The 21,123-nt window shown below is 54.7% G+C and overlaps 2 protein-coding genes across 6 annotated transcripts in view; one reads left to right on the forward strand and one right to left on the reverse strand.

Moving 5' to 3' along the window:
• The window catches only part of B4GALNT3 (beta-1,4-N-acetyl-galactosaminyltransferase 3), a 99,942-nt gene extending 80,461 nt beyond the window's left edge, over positions 1-19,481 (forward strand). Inside the window, exons 4-20 of one of the 3 annotated variants that reach the window (XM_032254412.1) lie at positions 416-511; positions 945-1,035; positions 1,431-1,531; positions 2,272-2,339; positions 3,634-3,712; positions 3,841-3,907; positions 5,389-5,532; positions 6,546-6,655; positions 7,696-7,796; positions 8,080-8,141; positions 8,748-9,561; positions 11,721-12,040; positions 12,747-12,900; positions 13,150-13,222; positions 13,634-13,787; positions 14,499-14,625; positions 16,541-19,481. In XM_032254412.1, coding sequence (XP_032110303.1) covers positions 416-511; positions 945-1,035; positions 1,431-1,531; positions 2,272-2,339; positions 3,634-3,712; positions 3,841-3,907; positions 5,389-5,532; positions 6,546-6,655; positions 7,696-7,796; positions 8,080-8,141; positions 8,748-9,561; positions 11,721-12,040; positions 12,747-12,900; positions 13,150-13,222; positions 13,634-13,787; positions 14,499-14,625; positions 16,541-16,649 — 2,670 coding nt within the window. In that variant the 3' untranslated portion in view covers positions 16,650-19,481. Of the gene's footprint in view, positions 1-415; positions 512-944; positions 1,036-1,430; positions 1,532-2,271; positions 2,340-3,633; positions 3,713-3,840; positions 3,908-5,388; positions 5,533-6,545; positions 6,656-7,695; positions 7,797-8,079; positions 8,142-8,744; positions 9,562-11,720; positions 12,041-12,746; positions 12,901-13,149; positions 13,223-13,633; positions 13,788-14,498; positions 14,626-16,540 lie in introns of those variants that run through there. The other 2 variants (XM_032254411.1, XR_004261623.1) reach the window with 2 other exon arrangements.
• NINJ2 (ninjurin 2) overlaps positions 19,475-21,123 on the reverse strand; it is a 104,856-nt gene continuing 103,207 nt past the window's right edge. For all 3 annotated transcript variants that reach the window (XM_032254414.1, XM_032254415.1, XM_032254416.1), the window contains exons 2-4: positions 20,752-20,983; positions 20,362-20,546; positions 19,475-19,851 (exon numbers count right to left, since the gene is read on the reverse strand). In XM_032254414.1, the coding sequence (XP_032110305.1) occupies positions 20,380-20,546; positions 20,752-20,983 (399 nt within the window). In that variant the 3' untranslated portion in view covers positions 19,475-19,851; positions 20,362-20,379. The remainder of the gene's footprint in view (positions 19,852-20,361; positions 20,547-20,751; positions 20,984-21,123) is intronic.

The following is a 21,123-nucleotide window of genomic DNA, read 5'->3' on the forward strand; positions in this document are numbered from 1 at the left end:
CAGGGACCCCAGGCATCAGGGACGGGGAGGGGAGAAGAGCACGTCTTCCCTGAAACCCCAGCCGGCTCCTCCTAGTTCCCTGTCGTCTGGGCTATTCTGTCGTGGCCATTGCCCCCTTTGCCTGGGGCATGCAAGCCAGCCCCTTCCTATGTGCAGGGGCCAGGGGGAGCTTGTGTGCATATGTGTGCACACCTGCATGGCCAGAGCAGACCTTGTCCTCAAGGCCAGGCCGTGGGGTGAACATGAGCACCAGGTTCCTGAAAGAGTACTGGGCACTAGGCTGGGGATGGGATAGAGTCGGTCAGACCCGCACAGTGAGAGGAGCACTGGCCCCTCTCTGCCCAGCCTCCTGGAGCTGAGGAACTGGGGCGGGCAGGGGGTGCTCAGGCTCACATCTCGTGCCTCCCCCCTGCAGTTCCGGGGCCGTGCCAACCTGCATGTGTTTGAGGACTGGTGTGGCAGCTCTATACAGCAGCTCAGGAGGAACCTGCATTTCCCACTCTACCCCCATGTGAGTGCCCGCCTCCCTCCACACCTGCCTCCTCTGCCCACTTCCGTCTCTCGTCTTTCCTTGCTTCTTTTCTGGTCCATATTTTCTCCTTTATGTCTTGAGCTCTCTTTTTGTCTGCCCATAATAGTTCCCTTGTTTCCTTCCTAGGGATTCTTTCAATTTCGCCTTCTGCATCATTTCAGTTTCAGGCTCTCTAGCTCACAATATAGTGTACCCAGGGCCACCATGTACTGTTGTGCTGGTTGTGCACTGTACAAGGTCTACTGGACAAACAGGCAAATGGGAGCTGAAACTGAGCCTGCACTCCACTCACCAAGCCACAGTCCCAGTCCCTCCTGTCATAGTCCCCTCCTGATCTTCCCACCAGTCCTGGGTGGACCAATTTCCTCTTCCCTCCTCTGGGTAACAGTTTCCTTCCCCTTTCTTGGCGTAGATTCGCACAACCCTGAGGAAGCTGGCTGTGTCCCCCAAATGGACCAACTATGGCCTTCGCATCTTTGGCTACCTGCACCCCTTTACCGATGGTGAGGCCAGCCCCAAAGTCCCATTCTTCCTGCTCTAGAGTTCTTCAGGGGACCCAAAGAACATAAGATAAGGTTATGGGTACACTGCACTAACTTCCTGTTAGTCCACCCTCAGGGAGGAAGGGAGGGGAAATTGAGTCACACTGAGGTCTCATCCAGCTGCATAGGCTGCCACTTTGCTCCCTGGTTTGCAGCCTGGAACAAGCTCTCTTTCTCTGTAAGAATTTTCCACCTTCGCAGTGTCTCCCAAGACGTAGAAACCCCCACTTTACAGGAGGGAAGCCACAGCATCCAGCCCTGAAGGGAATATAATTGCTAAGACACTCCTAAAAGCCTTCTGCTTTTTATGCTGATGCCCGGCTTGCCCTCATCTGGAAACTCTCCCCACTGCCCAGGGAAAATCCAGTTTGCCATTGCTGCAGATGACAACGCAGAGTTCTGGCTGAGCCTCGATGACCAGGTCTCAGGCCTCCAGCTGCTGGCCAGTGTGGGCAAGGTAGGGCCAGCTCAGCCCTGGGCCCTCCCATCTGTTCCTGGAGCTTGCGCATTGAGTCCACCAGCAGCTGCTCATTACCGTTAGCATCTCTGGTGTGACACCCGGGAGGAAGGGGTGGAAAAGAAGCCTCCTCCCTCACCCCTACTCTGCTACAAAGGGATAAACTGAGGATGGAGGCGAGGGAGGAGTAGGGAGGTGAGAGCAATGGGGAGGAGTGAGGGGTGAGGAGGTGAGAGGAGTGGAGAGGAGGTGGGAGTGAGGAGTGGGGACTTGTGGGAAAGCCAGGAGTGAGGAAGAGGGAAAAGTGAGGAGTGGGGAGGAGGGAGGAGACAGAGGAGGAGGAAGGAGGGGGAGTGGGAAAGAGCAAGGAGTGGGGAGTGATGAGTGGGGAGGAGTGGGGTGGGGGACTGCGGAGGGGGCAGGAGTGGGGAGCGAGTCAGGCTGGGGAAAGACCACAGCGATTCAGCTGTGGGGGACCCAGCTGCAGCCTCTTTGGGGCCCTCCGGCCTTAACCGGGTGTAGGGACCTCCTAGCAAGGCCGGCTGCCTCCTGCGTGGCGGCACCCACTCCTTCACTCTTTCCTTTCTCTCCTCCACTCTTCCCTCCTCCTCTCTTCCCCACATTTTCTCTGACTTTTCACCTTTCTTCTCATTCCTGGACTCTCCACTTGCTGCCTGGCCTGCTTCCTGTGTCCTCTGTTCCTCCCTCCTCCCCTCCTCTCCTGTCTTCCACACCTCTAGACTGGAAAGGAGTGGACAGCCCCTGGAGAGTTTGGGAAATTTCGGAGCCAAATTTCCAAGCCGGTGAGGTGAGTAGGAAGGGTCAGGACAGACAGGTGAGGCCTCCGCGCTGAGGCCAGGTCTCGGTGGAGCCGGGCCGCATCCCTGTCCACCAGCCCAGCTTCCTCCTGCAGAGGTTCCGTGTGTCCGGCCCCGGGCTCTCTGGCCCACCCTTCCTCATTTCACAGATGAGGAAACTGAGGCCCAGACAGGCTGACTTACTGCAGGTCACACAGCTATTTAGTGGCACCCGGGACTGGAAAATAGGTCCCCTTCATCCCAGTCCTTGCCCTCCCCCGTTTCTCCACACCTGTAGCAGCCTGGACACCGGCTCTGCCTGGGCTGCGGGGACTTCCTCGCGATCATCCCTTGGTGGGCTGGAGGAGAGGAACCCCCTTCCCGCGCGGGGAAGGGGGCGTAGCCCGGCCTCGGAGCGCCACCCTGTGGTCGGCGCGCGCTCACGCAGGCGAGAAGAGCGCTCGTGGCTGGATGTCGCTGATGCGGGAAGGACGGGGCTTGGGGATGAGGAGAGGTGGGGTGCAGACACAGATGGAAGGAATACGTTCTAATGCTCGACAGCACAATAGGGTGGCTATAGTGACAACAACGTATTGTATATTTCCAAACAACGGGAGAAAAGGATTTGGAAATTCCCAAAACGCAGAATGCCAAGTGCTGGAGGTGGGTGATGGGATCCTAAATCCCCTGGCTTGATCCTTACGCGTCCTATGCATGCGACAAAAGACCATGTGCACCCCGTAAATATGCACAAACGTTACGTATCAATGAACATACATTTAAAAATTGTAAGGAGACAACCTCGCTTGCAAAGAACACTTGCTCCGTGTGGAGCTCGGCAGAGCAGCTGGTACATGGCCCCTGGGGCAAGTCTGCCGGCAGAACCCCACCTCCACCACGCATCTCCTGGTGACCCTGGCAAACTCCCCAAGCCTTCTGTGCCTCTGCGTTCTCCTCTACGAGCAAGGATTACATGAGGTCACTTATTCATATATTTCTCTATGCATTTGGAACAGCGCCTGCCACAGCCCGTGTGCTCTGAGGGCTTTTGTTACTGTTCTTTGGGTTCTTCCAATTGTCCTGTGGAGTAGTTATTCTGATTATGCCCATCTCACCAAGAGAAAACAGCTCACACTGTTAGCAAGTGACAGAGTGGGGACTCGAACCTAGGCAGTTAACTCCTGGGGTTCTAAGAGCAAGGGGAAGGGATGAGGGAGTTTAAGGTACTGGGAGGGGATGGGACAGAGCCGTGACCCCAGGGCCCATGGAGATGGCACTCTGCTTCCCTGCCCTCTCTCCCGCCAGCCTGTCAGCCTCCCACAGGTACTATTTCGAGGTGCTGCACAAGCAGAATGAGGAGGGCACCGACCACGTGGAAGTCGCAGTGAGTTTCCTGCTGCTCCCGCTTCTCCCAGCTCAGTTTCTGGCACTCCTCTCCCCTTGTCCTTTGGTCCCTGTTGGAAATCCAGCTACCCCCCACCTTCTGGATCTACCCTCTCTCTCCTCTTCCAGTGGCGACGGAACGACCCTGGAGCCAAGTTCACCATCATTGACTCCCTCTCCCTGTCTCTCTTCACAAGTGAGTAGGCTTTGGCCCTGGCCTGGAGACGAAGCCCAGGTGGGGCCAGCCTACCCTGGGGGATTTGGCAGGGGAGGAGAGGAGGAGGGGAGGGGGGGAGGTTGAAGCTTGAGACTGTGGGGACATAGGTGTGAAGGGTTCCAGAACAAGGGTGGGACCTTATGACCAGGAGTCTTTAACTCCCCAGGGTTGGTGACCCCTTTGAGAACCTGCTAGAACCTGCTAGAAGCCCTTGCCTCAGAAAAATGCCCTTGTCTACCTATCCACACAAAACATTTTGAATACAACTTCAAGGGAGTCCAGAGACCGTGAGGCTCGTAACAGATTAAAGACCTCTGAGGGTGGGTGCAGTGGCTCACACCTGTAATCCCAGAACTTTGGGAGGCCAAGGTAGGAGGATCGCTTGAGCCAGGAGATCGAGACCTGCCCAGGCAACATAGCAAGACCTCATCTTTACAAAAAATTAAAAATTAGCTGGGTGTGGTGGCTTGTGCCTGTTGTCACAGCTACTGGGAAGGATCACCTGAACCCAGGTGTTTGAAGCTGAAGCTGCAGTGAGCTATGATTGGATCACTGCATTCCAGCCTGGGCAACAGAGCGATACTCTGTTTCAAAAGCAAAACAAAACAAGACAATAGAAAACCTTGAGTGAGTCTAATCCCCCATTTTACAGATGAGGTAACCATGGTTCTTGCAAAGCCATGGCCAGGGCAGAGGAAACCTTTTCACCTGCCCTCAGTGTGCAGGAAGTGACCTCTTTCTTCAACGTCATTTTCCATTTTGTATCATTTCCTCAGTGGGACTCCTGTCCAGAGGCCCCAGTGAAAAACACGCCATCCATAGGCCTTCGTGGCAGGTGTAGATGCATGAACCCGAGAGACAGAGAGAAAAGAAGCAGCCAGCCCCCCACCTCCCTTCCCTGTGGATTGCTTTAACTTAGATGCTGAAACCAGATCAGCTGGGTTCAAACACATCTTGGCTGCCTACCCATTGTATGATGTTGGGCAAATGACTTAGATTCTCTATGCCAAAGTTCGTCATCTCTAAACTAGGAATGATAGTAGTACAGAAGGCATGTGGTGCTTTTGGAGATTAGTTAGGTTAATATTTGCGATATTCTTAGAGCAGTGCCTGGCTTATTATTAAGTGCTCTGTAAGTGTTCAATAAATTAGGCATACATAATGACAACTTTCTAGCAGCCAGCAGTAAAACATTCTGAGAAACAGGTGCCTTTTTTCAATTATGCAACACAGTGTTTGGGTCAGCCATGGGGCTGGCAGAGGGGGCCGAAGGGAGATGACTCGTGAAGCCACTGCTGTGGCGGGGCCAGAGGGTGTGCAGCTGCACGCATCCTACGCAGTGGCCCCTGGAGCTAGGAGCCTCATCTGCGTCTCTTCCCTGTCCATCAAGGGCAGTGGGCAGTGGACTGCTGCGCTCCAGGCCATATAGCCTCCTGCTGTTCTTTCCTCCCTGCACCCAGATGAGACGTTCCTACGGATGGATGAGGTGGGCCACATCCCACAGACAGCAGCCAGCCATGTGGGCTCCTCCGACACTCTTCCCAGGGATGAGCAGCCACCCGCTGACATGCTTCGCCCTGACCCCCGGGACACCCTCTACCGAGGTAAGGCCTCGGCCAGCACTTGAGATCTTTTCTGGTGACACTGTGCTGCCAGGTCCCCTGCTGATGGTGGGAAGACATGAGAGACACGTCACAGCATCCCAAACACCGCAGAACCGTTTATTTTTCTTATGAAATAGAACATGCACACAGAAAAGCCCGTATATAAATAAGTATAAACATATTTACGTGTAATTTTGCAACTCTGCATATCATTGCAGAGCGAGTGTTTGTGGAGCCACCACCCACAACAAGAAACAGAGTTAGAGCCCAGAAGTCCCCCGTGCGTCCCTCCCCAGTCTCACATGTCCTCGTCTCTTATTGGATTCCAACTCTTGTCATTCAAGGAGAGAAATATGTTGACACCACAGTGTTAAGAGTCTTAATGCATTATTCCTCTTGGGAGCGTTAACATTTTAAAAGATGACAAAGATGGCTGGTCATAGTGGCTCATTCCTGTAATCCTAGCACTTTGGGAGGCCGAGGCGGGAGGATCACTTGAGCCCAGGAGGTTGAGGCTGCAGGAGCTATGATCGCACCACTGTACTCTGGCCTGGGCGACATAGTGAGATCCTGTCTCGAAAAACATAAATAAAATAAAAATAAAAGACAAAGTTTCTTTACTCCTCACCCCTCTCAAAAAAATGACAACTTATGCTAAGGGGGTGTTCAGCCCATGGTGGGAATCCAGTTATTGGTGCTGCATGAGGGTGGAGCCTTTGTGGCCTCTTAGAATTTTCTCAACCTTATTGAGGTGATCCCTGCACAGTGACTCTAAAGTCAAACTGTGCCTTGTACCTGGGGCTGTGTCCCGAGCCCTCTGCTGCCAGGGTGCTCCTCAGATGGCCCTGCCCCAGGTGTGTGGGGCAGCCTCAGTCTGGCAGTGTCAGCCACAGATATCGGCAGGCCACAGCTGCCACTCGCAAATACAGAAAGGGCCCTATTCAGGGCAGAGGACTTCAGCCCCAGTTTCAGGGTCACCCTCACCCTCTTTCCTCCTCCTCTGCTGTCCTTAGTGCCTCTGATCCCCAAGTCACATCTCCGCCATGTCCTGCCTGACTGTCCCTACAAACCCAGCTACCTGGTAGATGGGCTTCCTCTGCAGCGCTACCAGGGACTCCGGTTTGTAAGTCTCGGGCCTGGGTGGTGGGCAACAGAACCTGGGGGAGAGATTGCTGCCTGTGACTGGGATGGGAGGTGGTGAGGCTGACCTACCCATCCATCTCTCCGACATCCCATCCCAGCAGACAGGAAGGCCTCACAGGTCCCTGGGATGGGAAGAACTTGCACTCCCAGATGGACTGCCCCAAGTGGACTGTCCAGCAGAGCCTGCATGTGGGTGCTCTGCCTCAGGACCCCCCGCACACACCAACTCTGCCCCCATGATGATGTCAGGGGGCCTGGCCGAGGCTTCCTACGCTCCCTGCTCCAAGGGCCACACAACCCTACCCAGCCTGTCAGCCCCGCCAGCTAGTCAGCCGGCAGGACTCATGCAAGCCAGAGAGCAGGCACTGGGCGAGAAAGAACTCTGGAGGGGAAGTTAGCTTTAAAGAACCCAGAACCCATGTGGAAGTCAGACAGGCAGAGTTGCCACTCTCCTGTCCGTCCAGATCTAGAGATGATTGCAAGGAAGAGCTGGAGGCCAGAGGAAAGAGGTCAGGAGGCATCGCCGCGTCAGAGAATGGCTGGGGCGTAATTGAGAAGTTCTTTGGTGGTGGTGACCACAAGCTATGTTTAAGGGGGACAGAAGAAGCAGGGAAGTAAATAAGAAGATGGGTTGTTATAGGGCTGTGAGTGGTTGCAGGCAAAGGTTCAGAGGCTTCAGGAGAGGATCAGGTGGCAGAGGGAGGAAGGAATGGTTTTGACTGAGGCTGAGGGATGGGAGCTGGTTCAGAAGAGGAGGTGTGAGCCAGGGGCTTGACTCAAGGGTTGCATGTGGTCCGTGGAGCCCAGGAGAGCAGGCATAACAAGTGGAATGAACCCCTCCGCCCCCACTGCATAACCAAATGTCTCATTCAGTGCTCAAAGCAGCCCTTCTCTCCCTGTCAAAGGTAGGTCCCTAGCAGCCCTACATGATCCCAGCCAGAGGCAGGCTTAACCCTGGCTGGGTGATTTCTTAGCAAGATCTCACTTTCTTACTGCTGCTGCTGATTTTTTTACTTCCAGGTTCATCTCTCTTTTGTTTACCCCAATGACTATACCCGCCTGAGCCACATGGAGACCCACAATAAATGCTTCTACCAGGAAAGTGCCTACTACCAAGACAGGTGAGTGACATTGAGTGGGGCAAGAGGTGGCCTTGCAGGAGGGCTCTGCAGGAGCCAGGAGAGCTGCCTGGACCAGAGTGGCCATGGTGGCCTCCCAGCCCAAAGAGTCTTTGCTCTTCCTGAGTACCCACGCCCCCCACCCCAACACACACACCTGCTCACCCAGCCTCCTTCCTCCACTCCCCGGGGGCAAAATGTCAGACTCCTGCTGAGACTTCCAGCAGGGCCAGGGCTGAGCCCGCAGGGCACGGGGTGCCAATGCACACCTCCCTTCCACCTGCAGGTTCAGCTTTCAGGAGTACATCAAGATTGACCAGCCTGAGAAGCAGGGGCCGGAGTTGCCAGGTACAGAGTGACAGCTGAGGCTTCCAGGTCAGACCGAGCGGGGCGACCATGCCAGCCCCACCCCTGAGGCGCTCAGAATCCAAATCACATGACCTGTCCCCTGATACCCAAGGGAGTGGAGCGCATGACTCCTGCCTTTTCCATATCCAGGCACATGTGGAAAGTGACACTATTTTTAGCAGCATGCTGGGGGGGTTACTTGGACTGCTGGAAGGGGCCCCTGTCCCTGGCACACCAGTTGGGAGGTTCTGGTATAGACAAGCACTGTCTTCTGAGGCCTTTCTTGGGGGATTAGGGCATGGCTGGGGCCATCTGCCGGGTCCGTCAGGTGCTGTGCACCTGCCAGGCACTTGATGCCATTGATCTCACTCTTCTTCACAACCCCATGGGAGATGCAGGATTATACCCTTTTTGCAGATGAAGAAACCGGGGTCAATTGAGGGTGAGTACCTTGCCAAGGGTCACACAATAAGTGCTAGAGCCTGGATTCAACCCCAGTCTGGAGTCCCATGGTGCTTCACACATATGACCACCCTCTGTCTTGTATGTCTTGTTTGGAAAGGGTTAGAAACTCCTGACATGAGAAATGGTTGTTATTAACAGCAGGTTTTGAGGAAAGCCTTCTAGAAGAGCCCCAATATGGAGATGTGGCAGAGGAGACCCCAGCCTCCAATGACAAGAATGCCAGGATGCTGGAGGGAAAACAGACACCTGCCTCCACCCCGGAGCAAGATGTCACCGACTACCGCCTCCGAAGCCTGCGGAAACTCCTGGCTGAGCCTTCCGAGGGCCTGCGGGCCCCCTTGTCCACGCAGAACTCCACAGCACCCTTCCCAGGGGGCACCAGCAGCATTCCAGTGCCACAGCCAGAGAAAAGGAAGCAAAAACCCAGCCCTGAGCCCAGCCAAGATTCACCTCATTCTGACAAGTGGCCCCCTGGGCACCCTGTGAAGAACCTGCCTCAGATTAGGGGGCCCAGGCCCAGGCTCCGGCTCAAGCCCACTAGTGACAGCCCCAGGAAGACTCTAGAGCAGTCGCAGTGGCTGAACCAGGTGGAGTCGTACATTGCAGAGCAGAGATGGGCTGACAGGATGCAGCCTCAGGCCCCTAGGAGGGGCTGGCATGGGGATGAGGAAGTGGTGGCAGCTGTAGGCCAGGAAGAACAAGTGGAGGGAGAGGAAGAGGGAGGAGAAGAGGAAGAGGAAGAGGATATGAGTGAGGTGTTTGAGTACGTACCTGTGTTTGACCCGGTTGTAAACTGGGATCAGACCTTCAGTGCCCGGAATCTTGATTTCCAAGCCCTGAGAACTGACTGGATCGATCTGAACTGTAACACATCTGGCAACCTGCTGCTTCCGGAGCAGGAAGCTCTTGAGGTCACGCGGGTCTTCTTGAAGAAGCTCAACCAGAGGAGCCGGGGGTAAGGTAAAGGGCTCTCCTGGGGCCAGGGACTAGGGTACATGGCAGCCAGCTGGCCTGGAAGGCAGGGGCCTAGGGGCTGGTAGCGGGTTCCCCCTGCTGCGGAAATAGCTGGAACTTTACCCCCAACTCAGGCTCCTGGGAAGGACAGATGCCTGGGGCCTCTGGAGAGGGTCTGGACCAGTCAGATCTTTGTTCCACCTTGGGCAAGGTTCTGAAATCCCTGGGTGCCTGGCCCAGGACATGCGTTGAGGACTGGACGGGCTTGGCAGATGAGGTCCCGTCCTCCAGGGAAAGAGCGAGTAAATAGACAAACAGGCAAATACAAATTAAGACCCGCATGTGGGCTGGAAGGGCTAGGGCATGAGGCATGACTGGAGTTGTTTATTCATTCATTCATCCAACCAATCAACATTTTTTAAGATAAAATTTATATAACATGAAAATCACCAATTTAGGGTTTACCTTTCAGTAGTTTTAAAAGTACATTTATAGTGTTGTGCAACCATCTCCATTGTCAAATTCCAGAACATTTTCATCACCTTTAGAAGAAATTATACTGGCCAGGTGCAGTGGCTCATGCCTGTAATCCCAGCACTTTGGAAGACCGAGGTGGGCGGATCACTTGAGGTCAGGCGTAGGAGACCAGTCTGGTCAACATAGTGAAACTCCGTCTACTAAAAATATAAAAATTAGCTGGGCTTGATAGCACACAGCAGTATTCCCAGATACTCAGGAGGCTGAGGCAGGAGAGTCACTTGAACCTGGGTGGCAGAGGTTGCAGTGAGCCAAGATCGCGCCATTGCGCTCCAGCCTGGGCGACAGAGTGAGAGTCTGTCTCAAAAAAAAAAAGAAACCATATGTGTTAGTGGTTACTTCCCATTTCTCCTCCCACCCCCAGTCCCTGGCAATAACTGCTTTCACTTTCTAGCTTTATGGATTTTCCTATTCTGGAGACATTTTATACCAACAGAACCATATAACATGTGGCCTTTGTATCTGGCTTTTTGCACTTAGCAGACTGTTCACTTAGCGAGAGTTTCATTCATGTCGTAGAATGTATTAAATGCTTCATTCCTCTGTATTGCTGAGTGATATTCTGTTGTATGGACACACACCACGTTTTGTGTGTCCATTCATCAGCTGCTGGACATTTGGGCTGTTTCTACTTTTTGACTATCACAAATGTAACACCGCAATGAACATTCACGTACAGGCTTTTCTGTGAACACATTTTCGGTTCTTGGGTAGATATCCAGGAGTAGAATTTCTGGGTCACATGGTGGCTCTGTTCAACACGTTGAGGAACTGCCACTCTGATTTTCGAATCAGCTGTATCATTTCCCATTCCCATCAGCAGTGTGCGAAGACTTCAGTTTTTCTACCTCCTTATCAACACTTGTTATTTTTCATTTCATTTTGTTTTGTTTTAAATAGCCATCCTGATGAGTGTGAAATGGTATTTTATTTCTCTAGTGACTCATGATTTTGAGTCAACCAACTGACATTTCTCTTCTAGCTCATATAGTCTTATGGAATGTTGATTCCAACATTTTTATTGAGGGTCAATTTCTCAAGGAAACTCTTCAGTGTGACCCCCTTTATTCACCTTATGTGCTTAGACTCTTAGAGCTGTACAAGATCTTCAAGATTATCACAGCTCAATGGGTACTTTTTTTTTTGAGATGGAGTTTTGCCTTTGTCACCCAGGCTGGAGTGCAGTGGTGCGATCTTGGCTCACTGTGACCTCCGCCTCCTGGGTTCAAGTGATTCTTCTGCCTCAGCCTCCTGAGTAGCTGGGATTACTGGCACCAGTCACCACGCCTGGCTAAGTTTTTGTATTTTTAGTAGAGATGGGGTTTCATCATGTTGATCAGTCTGGTCTTGAACTCCTGACCTCAGGTGATCCACCCACCTTGGCCTCCCAAAGTGCTGGGACTGCAGGCCTGAGCCACATCCTCCAATGATGGAGGCAGTGAACGCTAGAGAGATTGCACATCTTGCTGAAGCCCTACAGCCAGCCAGTGACAAAGCTAGGACAAAAACAAAAACAAAAAGCTAGGGTCTCCTGACAATTAGCCTTGCAGGCTTCTAGCACACCATTCTACCCTCACAGTGCGGGGAAGGAATCACTCAACCTCCCCACACTTTCTGCCATAGGAGGTACCAGCTACAGCACATTGTGAATGTGGAGAAGCGTCAGGACCAGCTACGTGGGGGTCGCTACCTCTTGGAGCTTGAACTGTTGGAACAAGGCGAGCGCGTGGTACGGCTCTCAGAGTATGTGTCTACGCGAGGCTGGCAGGGCATCAATCCAGCTGGCAGGGAGGAGGCTGAGGCCCGGAACCTACAAGGCCTGGTCTGGGACCCACACAGCCATCGGAGACAAGTCCTGAATAGCCGGGCCCGAGAGCCCAAGCTGTGCTGGCCCCAGGGTTTCTCCTGGAACCACCGAGCCGTGGTCCACTTCATTGTGCCTGGTGAGCCTCAAGCCGAGCCTGGGCATTCTTGGGAGGGGTCCTAACACTGTCACGAGCACCCACATCTGCTTTCACTGATGCAATTCATAAGAATTCTGAGAAAGACCACCTTATCATTGAGGAAACTGAGGCTCGGGAAAGGAAAGGCACCAGTTTAAGGTTATGTGGCTGTAAATGTTGGAGCTAAAAACAAACACTGTCTCGTAGCCTAGTGCTCTTTCTTTCATACCAGGTTTCAGGGTTGGGTGTGATACCTGGGGTTGCTAGTACTGGGGTGATCATTGTTCTGGGGAAGGAAGACACAGAGGGTACTGAATGAAGTGATTAGCAGGGTTTGATATGAGAAGGAGGAACAGGCAGGCGTATGACAATGGGGACAGGACGATGATACTGAGATGGACAGAGAGCAGAGTTTCACTGTTAGAGCGTGGCGGGGCTACTGACGATGAGCCCCAGCCAAGGCCTTCTTGGGAGCCCCTGCCTGGGAGGAGGGTACATGGGGAGCAGGGTGCAGAGGCCCCCTTAACTGGTGAGCACTCCCTTTGCCTTTATGTCTCTGTACTGCATTGCTAATGGTTTTGCAGAGTGGCACTGTTCGCTCAGCAGAAGTCTGATGGGCACTCCTGACTCATGTGGGAACTGAGAGTGGAGATGCTCATCTTTGCCTTGTCTGTGTTTCTTTCTCCTGCCTGGCCCCCTGGGGTAGTGAAGAACCAGGCACGCTGGGTACAGCAGTTCATCAAAGACATGGAAAACCTGTTCCAGGTCACCGGCGACCCACACTTCAACGTCATCGTCACTGACTATAGCAGTGAGGACATGGATGTTGAGATGGCGCTGAAGAGGTCCAAGCTGCGGAGGTGAGGGGGAACCCCAGCCAGTGGGTGGCGTGGGCTGCATCCGTCCTGAAGTCCTAGGGCTGCTGTGTCCAGGGTACAGCCAGAAGTCCTGCCCAGCCTTCCTGATTCCTAGTCTCCAGCTTTTCCCAGAGGGCTCACCTGCCCATAATCCCATCCCAGGAGTACACATCACCTCTGTGCCTGCCAGCTTCCTCCAGGGGACCACCACAGCTGAGTCCTGCTACACAGTTCTCTCTCCCTTTCCTGCAGCTATCAGTATGCAAAGCTAAGTGGAAACTTTGAGCGCTCAGCTGGACTTCAGGCTGGCATAGACCTCGTGAAGGTAAAGGGCCTGGACAGGGCTTGCAAGATGGAATTCAAGGCTGGTTAAGAGGTAGAAAGACATTTGGGGTGTATGAGGTAGTGAGCCCCTCGGGGAGGACGGAAATGAGGACACAGGAGGTCCTCTCTGCTGTGCTGTAGGCCAGTGCTAGGGTGAGTCTAGCAAATCACAGGGGAACGTTTGCCCAGTTGTTCAGGGTCCTTGGAGCCCATGAAGAGTGGGGAGGAGTCAGAATCCACTGTGATGGTTAAGAACTATGCTCAGCGCTGTGGAACTCTGACCGGCAATTGGTTTTGTGGGAGTTTGTGAATCACTTTGATGGGGAAGACTCGAAGGCTTCTCCTAGAGGGTGGCCTGACCTCCTAGCTCTGGTCTGCAGGGTCTGCTGACCCTGCCCACATCTGTCCCTAGGACCCCCACAGCATCATCTTCCTCTGTGACCTCCACATCCACTTCCCAGCTGGAGTCATCGATGCCATTCGGAAGCACTGTGTGGAGGGAAAGATGGCCTTTGCCCCCATGGTGATGAGGCTGCATTGTGGGGCCACCCCCCAGTGGCCTGAGGGTGAGCCCTGCTCGGACTGTGGAGGGAGGAAAGACTTCTCTGATCCTGGCTCTTAACTCCAGAGCTGGGGACAGTCATGTTTATGAACATCAGCATCCTCCTCCCTGCCCCACCCTGCCCTCCTGGGTCCTTCGCTCCCCTGGAAAACCCACCAGAGAAGGTCCCCGTGGGCTGAGCTGACAGCCACAGCAGCAGGTGCAGCAGCGCACATCTCCTGCCCATCTTCTTCATTCATTCATCACACACTTGCTAAGCACTGCGGTGTGCCAGATGCTATGCCCTTGGGGGGTCCAAAGATGGAAAGGTGGGAAGGGAAATGGACACATACCCTGACACACAGCTGTGTCTTCAGTGGCTACCATTGTTCGATCCATTTGGAGGGCTGTTGTCAGCCCGTGGGCACTGACTGGTAGCACTGCGGAGCCCTGAACCTTAGTAGGGGGCTGTGGGCACTGCTTGGTAGCACTGAGGAGCTCTGAACCTTAGTAGGGGGCCGTGGGCACTGCCTGGTAGCACTGCGGAGCCCTGACCTTAGTAGGGGGCTTTCCTCCAAAACAGGCCAAGGACTTGTTCAGCTAAGACAATTTTCAGCCTCCCTCACCCCCAACCTCTGATTGTCAGAAGAGGCTCCGGGCACACAGCCTGGAAGCCTCCTCCCTTCTTCCTCCTGGCCCCCGGCTCGTCTCACCCGAAGCTCCTGTCTGTCCACAGGCTACTGGGAGGTGAATGGATTTGGGCTGCTCGGCATCTACAAGTCTGACCTGGACAGGATTGGGGGCATGAACACCAAGGAGTTCCGTGACCGCTGGGGAGGGGAAGACTGGGAGCTGCTGGACAGGTGACTGGGAAGAGGGGGGGCGTCCCCGGGGCCTGGGAATTCCATCCCTTCATGCGCTCGGGCAGGGAGCTGGGCTAGAGCAGCCCAGCTGTTCCCTGGCTGCAGAATCCAGTGTGCAGTAAAGAGCACTGGACTCAGGGGATGCCCTCAAACCACTGGCCGCGCTGGGACTCAGTTTCTCTATTAGAGGGGTGTGATTTGGCCTCTGTCTGTATCACAGGGCTGGGGTGAAAATTAACATACCTGGTACACCGTGTCCCAGGTGCACAAGCTGTGTAGACATAAACCATAATGTTCTCAGCACCCAGCAGGGCGCTGCAGGAGAGACTGCATCCTCCGCAGCTGGAGGGGAGCGCGCCTCCCTCAGCTCTGAGCGAGGAGCCGAGTTGTGGGAATGGATGAGGAGACCTGGCAAAGGTCAAGAAAGACTTTGGGGCCAGCACAAGAGACAGTGTGGACCACTAAAGGGCAGGAAGATACCCAGGAGGTTCTGGGTCCTGAGACACCAAGGGACCCGGGGGTCTGGAGCAGGGGGAAAGGGTCAACGAGATGAACACCTCAGAGGAGAACACAGGACGAGCTGCGGCCTTGGCAGGTGGACGCAGAGAGCAAGGTTGGGTGGGGACACAGGCCGTGGGGCAGCACAGCACGTGGGTGGTGAGGAGGCGGAGGCTGTTCTGCGTGAGGTTCCTCTTTCAAGAAGTGTGCTGCCAAGGGAAGGGTGGGGAGAGAACGCCAGCTTGCGATCCGAGCCTGTGGGGAAGGAGCAAAGGAGAGGGGAGGGTGCCCTTCAGAAGGAAGGGTGTAAGTGCTGGAACAGCGTTCACAGGAGGTGGACAGGGCAAGGTCAGGAGCACTGGAGGCGGGGACCTGGACGTGAAGGCGTTCACTTCCTCCCGAGAGGCAGGACAAGGTGCATCCACCAGTCACTGGGGCCTGCACTTGGCAGGGGGTCCGTATCTGTCACCCTGTTGATTCCTCCCTGACCTCAGTGGGGTAAGCGTCATGATCTCCGTTTTCCAGATGAGAAGACTGAGTCTTGAAGAGAAGTTATAACTTGCCCCAAATCTCACTCACTAAAGTATCAGAGGCTTAAAAACTAGGTCTATTGATGTGTTTTTCCCGTTGAGGGACGAAAGAAAAGGAAGGTGATACACTAAGAGAATCTGAAGTGAAAAGGGTAACATTAAGGGAACTTAGATAACTGGGATCTCATAAAAAGGATCTTAGATCAAAGGATCCCCCGAGGCAGCTGGAAGCCTTGATTTGGGAACCCCGGCCCAGCAGTCACCTCTGCCTTGACCTTCGTGCTGGGCTTTTGCTGCAGTGTGTGGCTCCCGTACAGCCCTGAACCTCCTGCCTCCTCAGCAGCTCAGGGACCCAGTTCGGCTCCTCTCGGCCTTGCCAGAAGTGCAGGCCCCCCTGGAGAGGAACACCCTGCAGGCTGTGCATGCAGAAAAGGCAGGGGGAGGGCCTGGGCTCTGGGTGTCCCAGTGTAGCCCTGCCTCCCTCCATCTGTGACCTATCTCCTGGAGGCTGGGCACCAGTTATGGGGCTTGCGAAGTATGCCAGGAGTTGTGCTGATTCCTCAGCCTCCATCCTTCTTGGTCTTCACCACCTCTGATGTAGGATGTGTATGTAGGATGTCTACTCTAACGACAGATAGAATTCTGTATCATACGTTGTCCTCATTACACATATGTGATAATCGTCACACGGGCTCTGAAAGAAGGCATGACACGCAGTCATGGAGCTGGGATCCAAAGCCAGTCTGCCCAGCTTCAAAGCCCACACCCTTCCACTCCACCCAACTTCCCTGCCCCGTGGGGAGCAAGTGGAGGGTCTGTGGGAGATGCAGAGGGGCTCCCCAGCCACCTCCTGTTTCTGTTGGCTCATCCAGCTCCTCCTCCTTCAGGATCCTCCAAGCGGGCCTGGAAGTGGAGCGTCTCTCCCTCAGGAATTTCTTCCATCACTTCCATTCCAAGCGAGGCATGTGGAGCCGCCGCCAGATGAAGATGCTGTAGCTGCAGGGTGTCCGCTGGACCCAGCACTCCCTGCTCCTTGACTAGCAGCAGATCCCCAGGGCCCGGCTGCTGTTCGGGGATGGGGAGTGGTCCCCAGGAAGCCTTGAAGCTGACAGCCCACCTCATCTGGAGCTGTCCCCTCACAGAGGCGGGTGCCAGGGCTCCTCTCTCTATCCCCTGGGCCTTCAGAAGGGAGGACTTTGAGAGAGAGGCCAGGAGAGGCCACTTGTTCAGTGAAGAACGGGGACAGCTCCTGAGAAGGACGAGTCAGGAAGGAGAGAACGGCTGACACCATCCTTATCCGTGAAGGTGCATGCCCACACCACCAGGCGCGCCTCACGCCAAGTGCTGACCACCAACCGGACACTCTTCTAGTGGACATATTTTATTGGGGGAGTGGGGATTTTTAGAACAGAAAACCAAAACTGCTGTCCAGAGGGCAGTGAGGTTGTGCATTGAGGGACTGTCCCCACATGCAGACGTCCCACCCACTCCTATGTCCCTTGGGCAGTGTCCCTTGCCTCGGGGATGGTCCCACGTGGGGCAGTTCTCTGCTCCACCCCAGGCTCGTGCCTTCCAGAGACACATCTTCCAGTAGCCACCAAACGGCTGGCCACCGATTAGGGCATTAACCTTCTCCTCCAGATGGCTCACTTCAGACCAGAAGCACAGAAGGGGTTGTTCCTGGGGCTCAGGCATTAGGAGGTGAGGAGCTGGGCAGTGGGCTTGCCACTCCCCGTCACTGGAGACTCAGGCCTGCAGAACAGGCAAGGTGATGAAGGCGGGGGAGAGAAGCCTGTCCCCTTCCTGGCCTGCCTGTGGGAAGGAGAGGGAAACAGGATGTGGCCATATCTGTCAATTTCCTTAGACGAGAGAGGGATGGAGTCTGGGCAGAAAGAGATGAAAGGGAAAGTGGAAGCTGTGAGCCTCACACCCAGCTCCCCTGCAGACCTGTCCTTCTATAGAGAGAGCCCTGGCTGCCTCACCTTGCGTGGAAGAAGAGGAAGTTGTGTATGGGGGTGAAACCCTGGAGCAGGGACCAGGGAGCAGAATAAGAAGGGGGCAGGAGAGGTTTGGGGAAGGTGAGAACATTCCCCTGAGAAATCCCCTGGAAACATGGAGAGGGGTGGGGGCAGGAGGAACTGAAGAGTGGAGCGGTTTCAGGGAAAATAGTCCTTGGCCTTTTTAGTCTACGCCACCCTTTCTGTCACCTGGTGACCTTGTACTTTTCTTGCACTAATAACCCCCGGTGCTTTTGTGACTGGGGGTTTTTCTATTGCTGCTGCTGCCTCCGCTGCTGCTGTGAATTCACCCATGGTGCATCCGGACATTGCATCGTGAATTCCAGAGTCTGTTTAGGGAGGTGCGCACAGGGCGTGGGGGAGGTACGGGGGGACCCAGAAGAGCAGGCCACTGAGTCCACGCTCCAGGCTGTGACAGGCCAAACCACAGCACTGGAGACGGAGGGTCTGCCTGGCGGGCTCTGCATTCCCCAAGAGCACAGGCTTGACACACGGGAGAGTAGAGCCCGTGGAGAACCTTCTGGGGACCAGGGAGAATCCCTGCCTCCCTATAAGGAATTATGAAGGACAAAGACTTTTGAGTTAACAGGCTGTGGCTTAGGAAAGCCAAACCTGCTCCGTGAGCTGTGGCTTCTGGTCCCTGCTGAAGCCGACTGTCCCCTGGAGAAGGATCACGGGGCCTAGGCTAGGGCTGCAGTTGGCCAGTGGGGCTGCCAGTTTCTTTCTGGGACCACTCTCATCTTTGGGCATTGCACTGGAAGGATGGAACCAGCCCAAACTGCCCGCCTGCTTCACTTACAATGAGTAGGAGCCAGCCCAGCCTCTTGCCCTGCCCACCACCCCTGCGCCCTGGGCCAGTGCCTTGAGTTTGATGTTTGTTACCTCCATACCATCTGCCTTAAGGGGAAGGGCCGGGCATGGCCCCTACTCCCTAGGGAAATGTCTTGGGTTGGGTGGGTGTGGGATGGTGGGAGGGGAAGCATTAAATACAGCAACTTCCTAGAAAAAAAAAAGTGTTTGTCTTTTCCTGCTGCTCTTCATGGACGTAGAGGATTGGGCTGAGGGGTCCAGGCAGGCATGCCAAGGACCCTCCCACACCACCCTCCGCCTTTCCCAAGAGTGTGGTGTCTGCTGTGTGTGGAATGGCCTTCTCTGCACCGTGGTTTACTCAGGAAGAAGACAGCATTGTTCCTGTCTGAGCAGCTCACTGTGTAATAGACTAGGCGTTTTCTGTTCAGCAGATTAATGGAGGCTGATGGTTTTAGCTGAGAAAGGCTATTGGTACCCTGGGGGGGAAGGCTAGATATAGGGCCAGAATGGTTTGGTGAGCAGTGGAGAGAAGCCAAGGAGTAGCTACTTCTAACCTGGCAGACCGCCTAAAAATCATTTCTGTTTGGGCTGGTAATGCTTTGCTAATGCTTTACAGGTGCAGATTTACCTTGCTTGTTACATTTGGCCTAGGCAAAGATCAAAATGAGTTTGCAGTCCTTCAACACATGCCTAAGGGAAGCAGAGACTGTGAAAGCTAGAAGAGCTTACAGCAGGTTCGTGCAGAAGATTGAGCATATGTGCATCCATCTGCAACGGACCAGTCTACAGTTGATGGGGCAGATGACAATAAGCCCAAGGCATCTGGGCGAGGAACGTTGGCTTCGAGCAGAACCCATAGAAGAGGGAGTGATTTAAAAGCCTGCCCAGCCTGCAGGCCTGGGATTTGCTCTCTTGAGCCCTCTACTAGGCACAGCTGGAGACCAGCCTAGACGCCTGAGCCTTCCGGACTAGACAAATAAGTGGACTCCAGAGTGGACTTGAAGAAACCTTTATAGAAATAGATTCCATTTTACAGGAAGGAAAACAGGCCTGGAGCAGAAGGAAGCAGTAGGGTAGAGTCAGAACCAGAGTCCTTGAGCTGGGCAGACTTGGCCTTAGACAGACAGGCCCACCTTAGGTCTAGGAGATGCCGCCAGGAGGCATGGCGGGCAGCACCTGCATCTGAGCTCAGGCTCCAGACCAAGATGGAAGCCACTTAGACCAGTAACAAAAAATCATGTTTTAACTCTGTGGGTAGGGAGCAAGGGCAGCTACTCTGTCCTTTCAGAAGCTCTCCTGGGCTGTGGAAAGTGCCCATGAGCCCGGCAGATCAGGGAGGAAGGAGGCAGAAGGAGTTCCAAGCCCAGTTCCTGTCGGGAAGCAGAGAACAGGCAATGAGGAGGGCAGGCCAGAGCAGTGCCCCTCAACCCTCAGCGTGCCCAGGATGCACCTGGCCACCTTACTCATGCATATGCCTGCAGCCCATCTGGAGCAGAGCCTGAGATTCTGCATTTCCAGCAAGCTCCCGAGTGGTCTGTGGATGCTCTTGGCCCTTGGACCACAGTCTGAGTAGCAAGGGCTGCTAGACAATGCCAGAGAGAAATTCCCCATCTCCAGCTTTCCTCTTGCCAAAGGGGCAGAGTCAACAACAGCATCGCCTCCACCCGGTCCCAGACCATGGGAAACCCTGAGTCCAAGAACCGAGAGCCACCCATTAACACAGCAATGGGGCTCTGTGCAGGCCTCGCTGAGGACAGGCTCCTGCAGATCCCCTCCTTGCCTTGGAGCTACAGGATCTGTCTCTTGCCCCAAAGCCCCAGAGGAGAGAGAAGGGCCACCTGGGGAACCCCTGGAGCTGGGGTTTCCCCATCCTCTCTCACCTGGATCCCAGGCGGTATTCAGAGAGGACTCCTTGAGGCCCTGGCAGCCAGGAACCCTGTCTTTTGTGCCCCGAAGGCTGTAATGAAAACGTTGATGACCACAGTGAGGAAGATCAAGGCGGTGGCTGCGTTGTTGAGATGGTTGAGTTGCCACTGCTTTTCCACCTCATTCAGGTTCAGCCGTGCTGCCGGGGAGTGGAGCGGGGGAAAGGGTCAGAGATGGGGCCACAGCCCAGAGCTACCCCCACAACACCCACCAGAGTTTGGAGAGAGGGGCCCTTCAGAGACCCATGTGGCAGAAATCAAGGGAGGTGGTCGTCATTGAGCTGAAATGCCTCTGCCCACACAGGTGCCAAGGCAGAAGGCCTGACTGCAGGCTGGGCTCCTCACCAATGACCACGAGCAGTATGCCGATGACCACCTGCAGGAGCAGAGAGAGGCTGATGAGGGTGACCAGGGTGGCATAGTAGTGAGATGATGGCCCCTGCTCCAGCACCGCCTTCAGCCGCATGGCGTTGGACATGAACAGGGCCACGTCCAGCATGCTCTCCGCCACACTCTTCTTGGTGGCGTAGTGGTTCAGGTTGATGGGCTGGCTCCTCCTGGGGTCAGAGCTCCCAGGCTGTAGGGGAGAAAGCACAGACTTACCAAGGGAGACTCTGGAAGGGAAGCAGTTGAGAGGTGGGAGAAAAGAGAAGTTTTAAAGCCCTTCCCAAACCAGACGGGAAGCTCAGGACAAGCAACGCCCTTTCAGTTTCATGC

The sequence above is a fragment of the Sapajus apella genome, unplaced genomic scaffold (assembly GCF_009761245.1).
Source record: "Sapajus apella isolate SASKATOON/1434 unplaced genomic scaffold, GSC_monkey_1.0 scaffold86, whole genome shotgun sequence".
Taxonomy (NCBI): domain Eukaryota; kingdom Metazoa; phylum Chordata; class Mammalia; order Primates; family Cebidae; genus Sapajus; species Sapajus apella.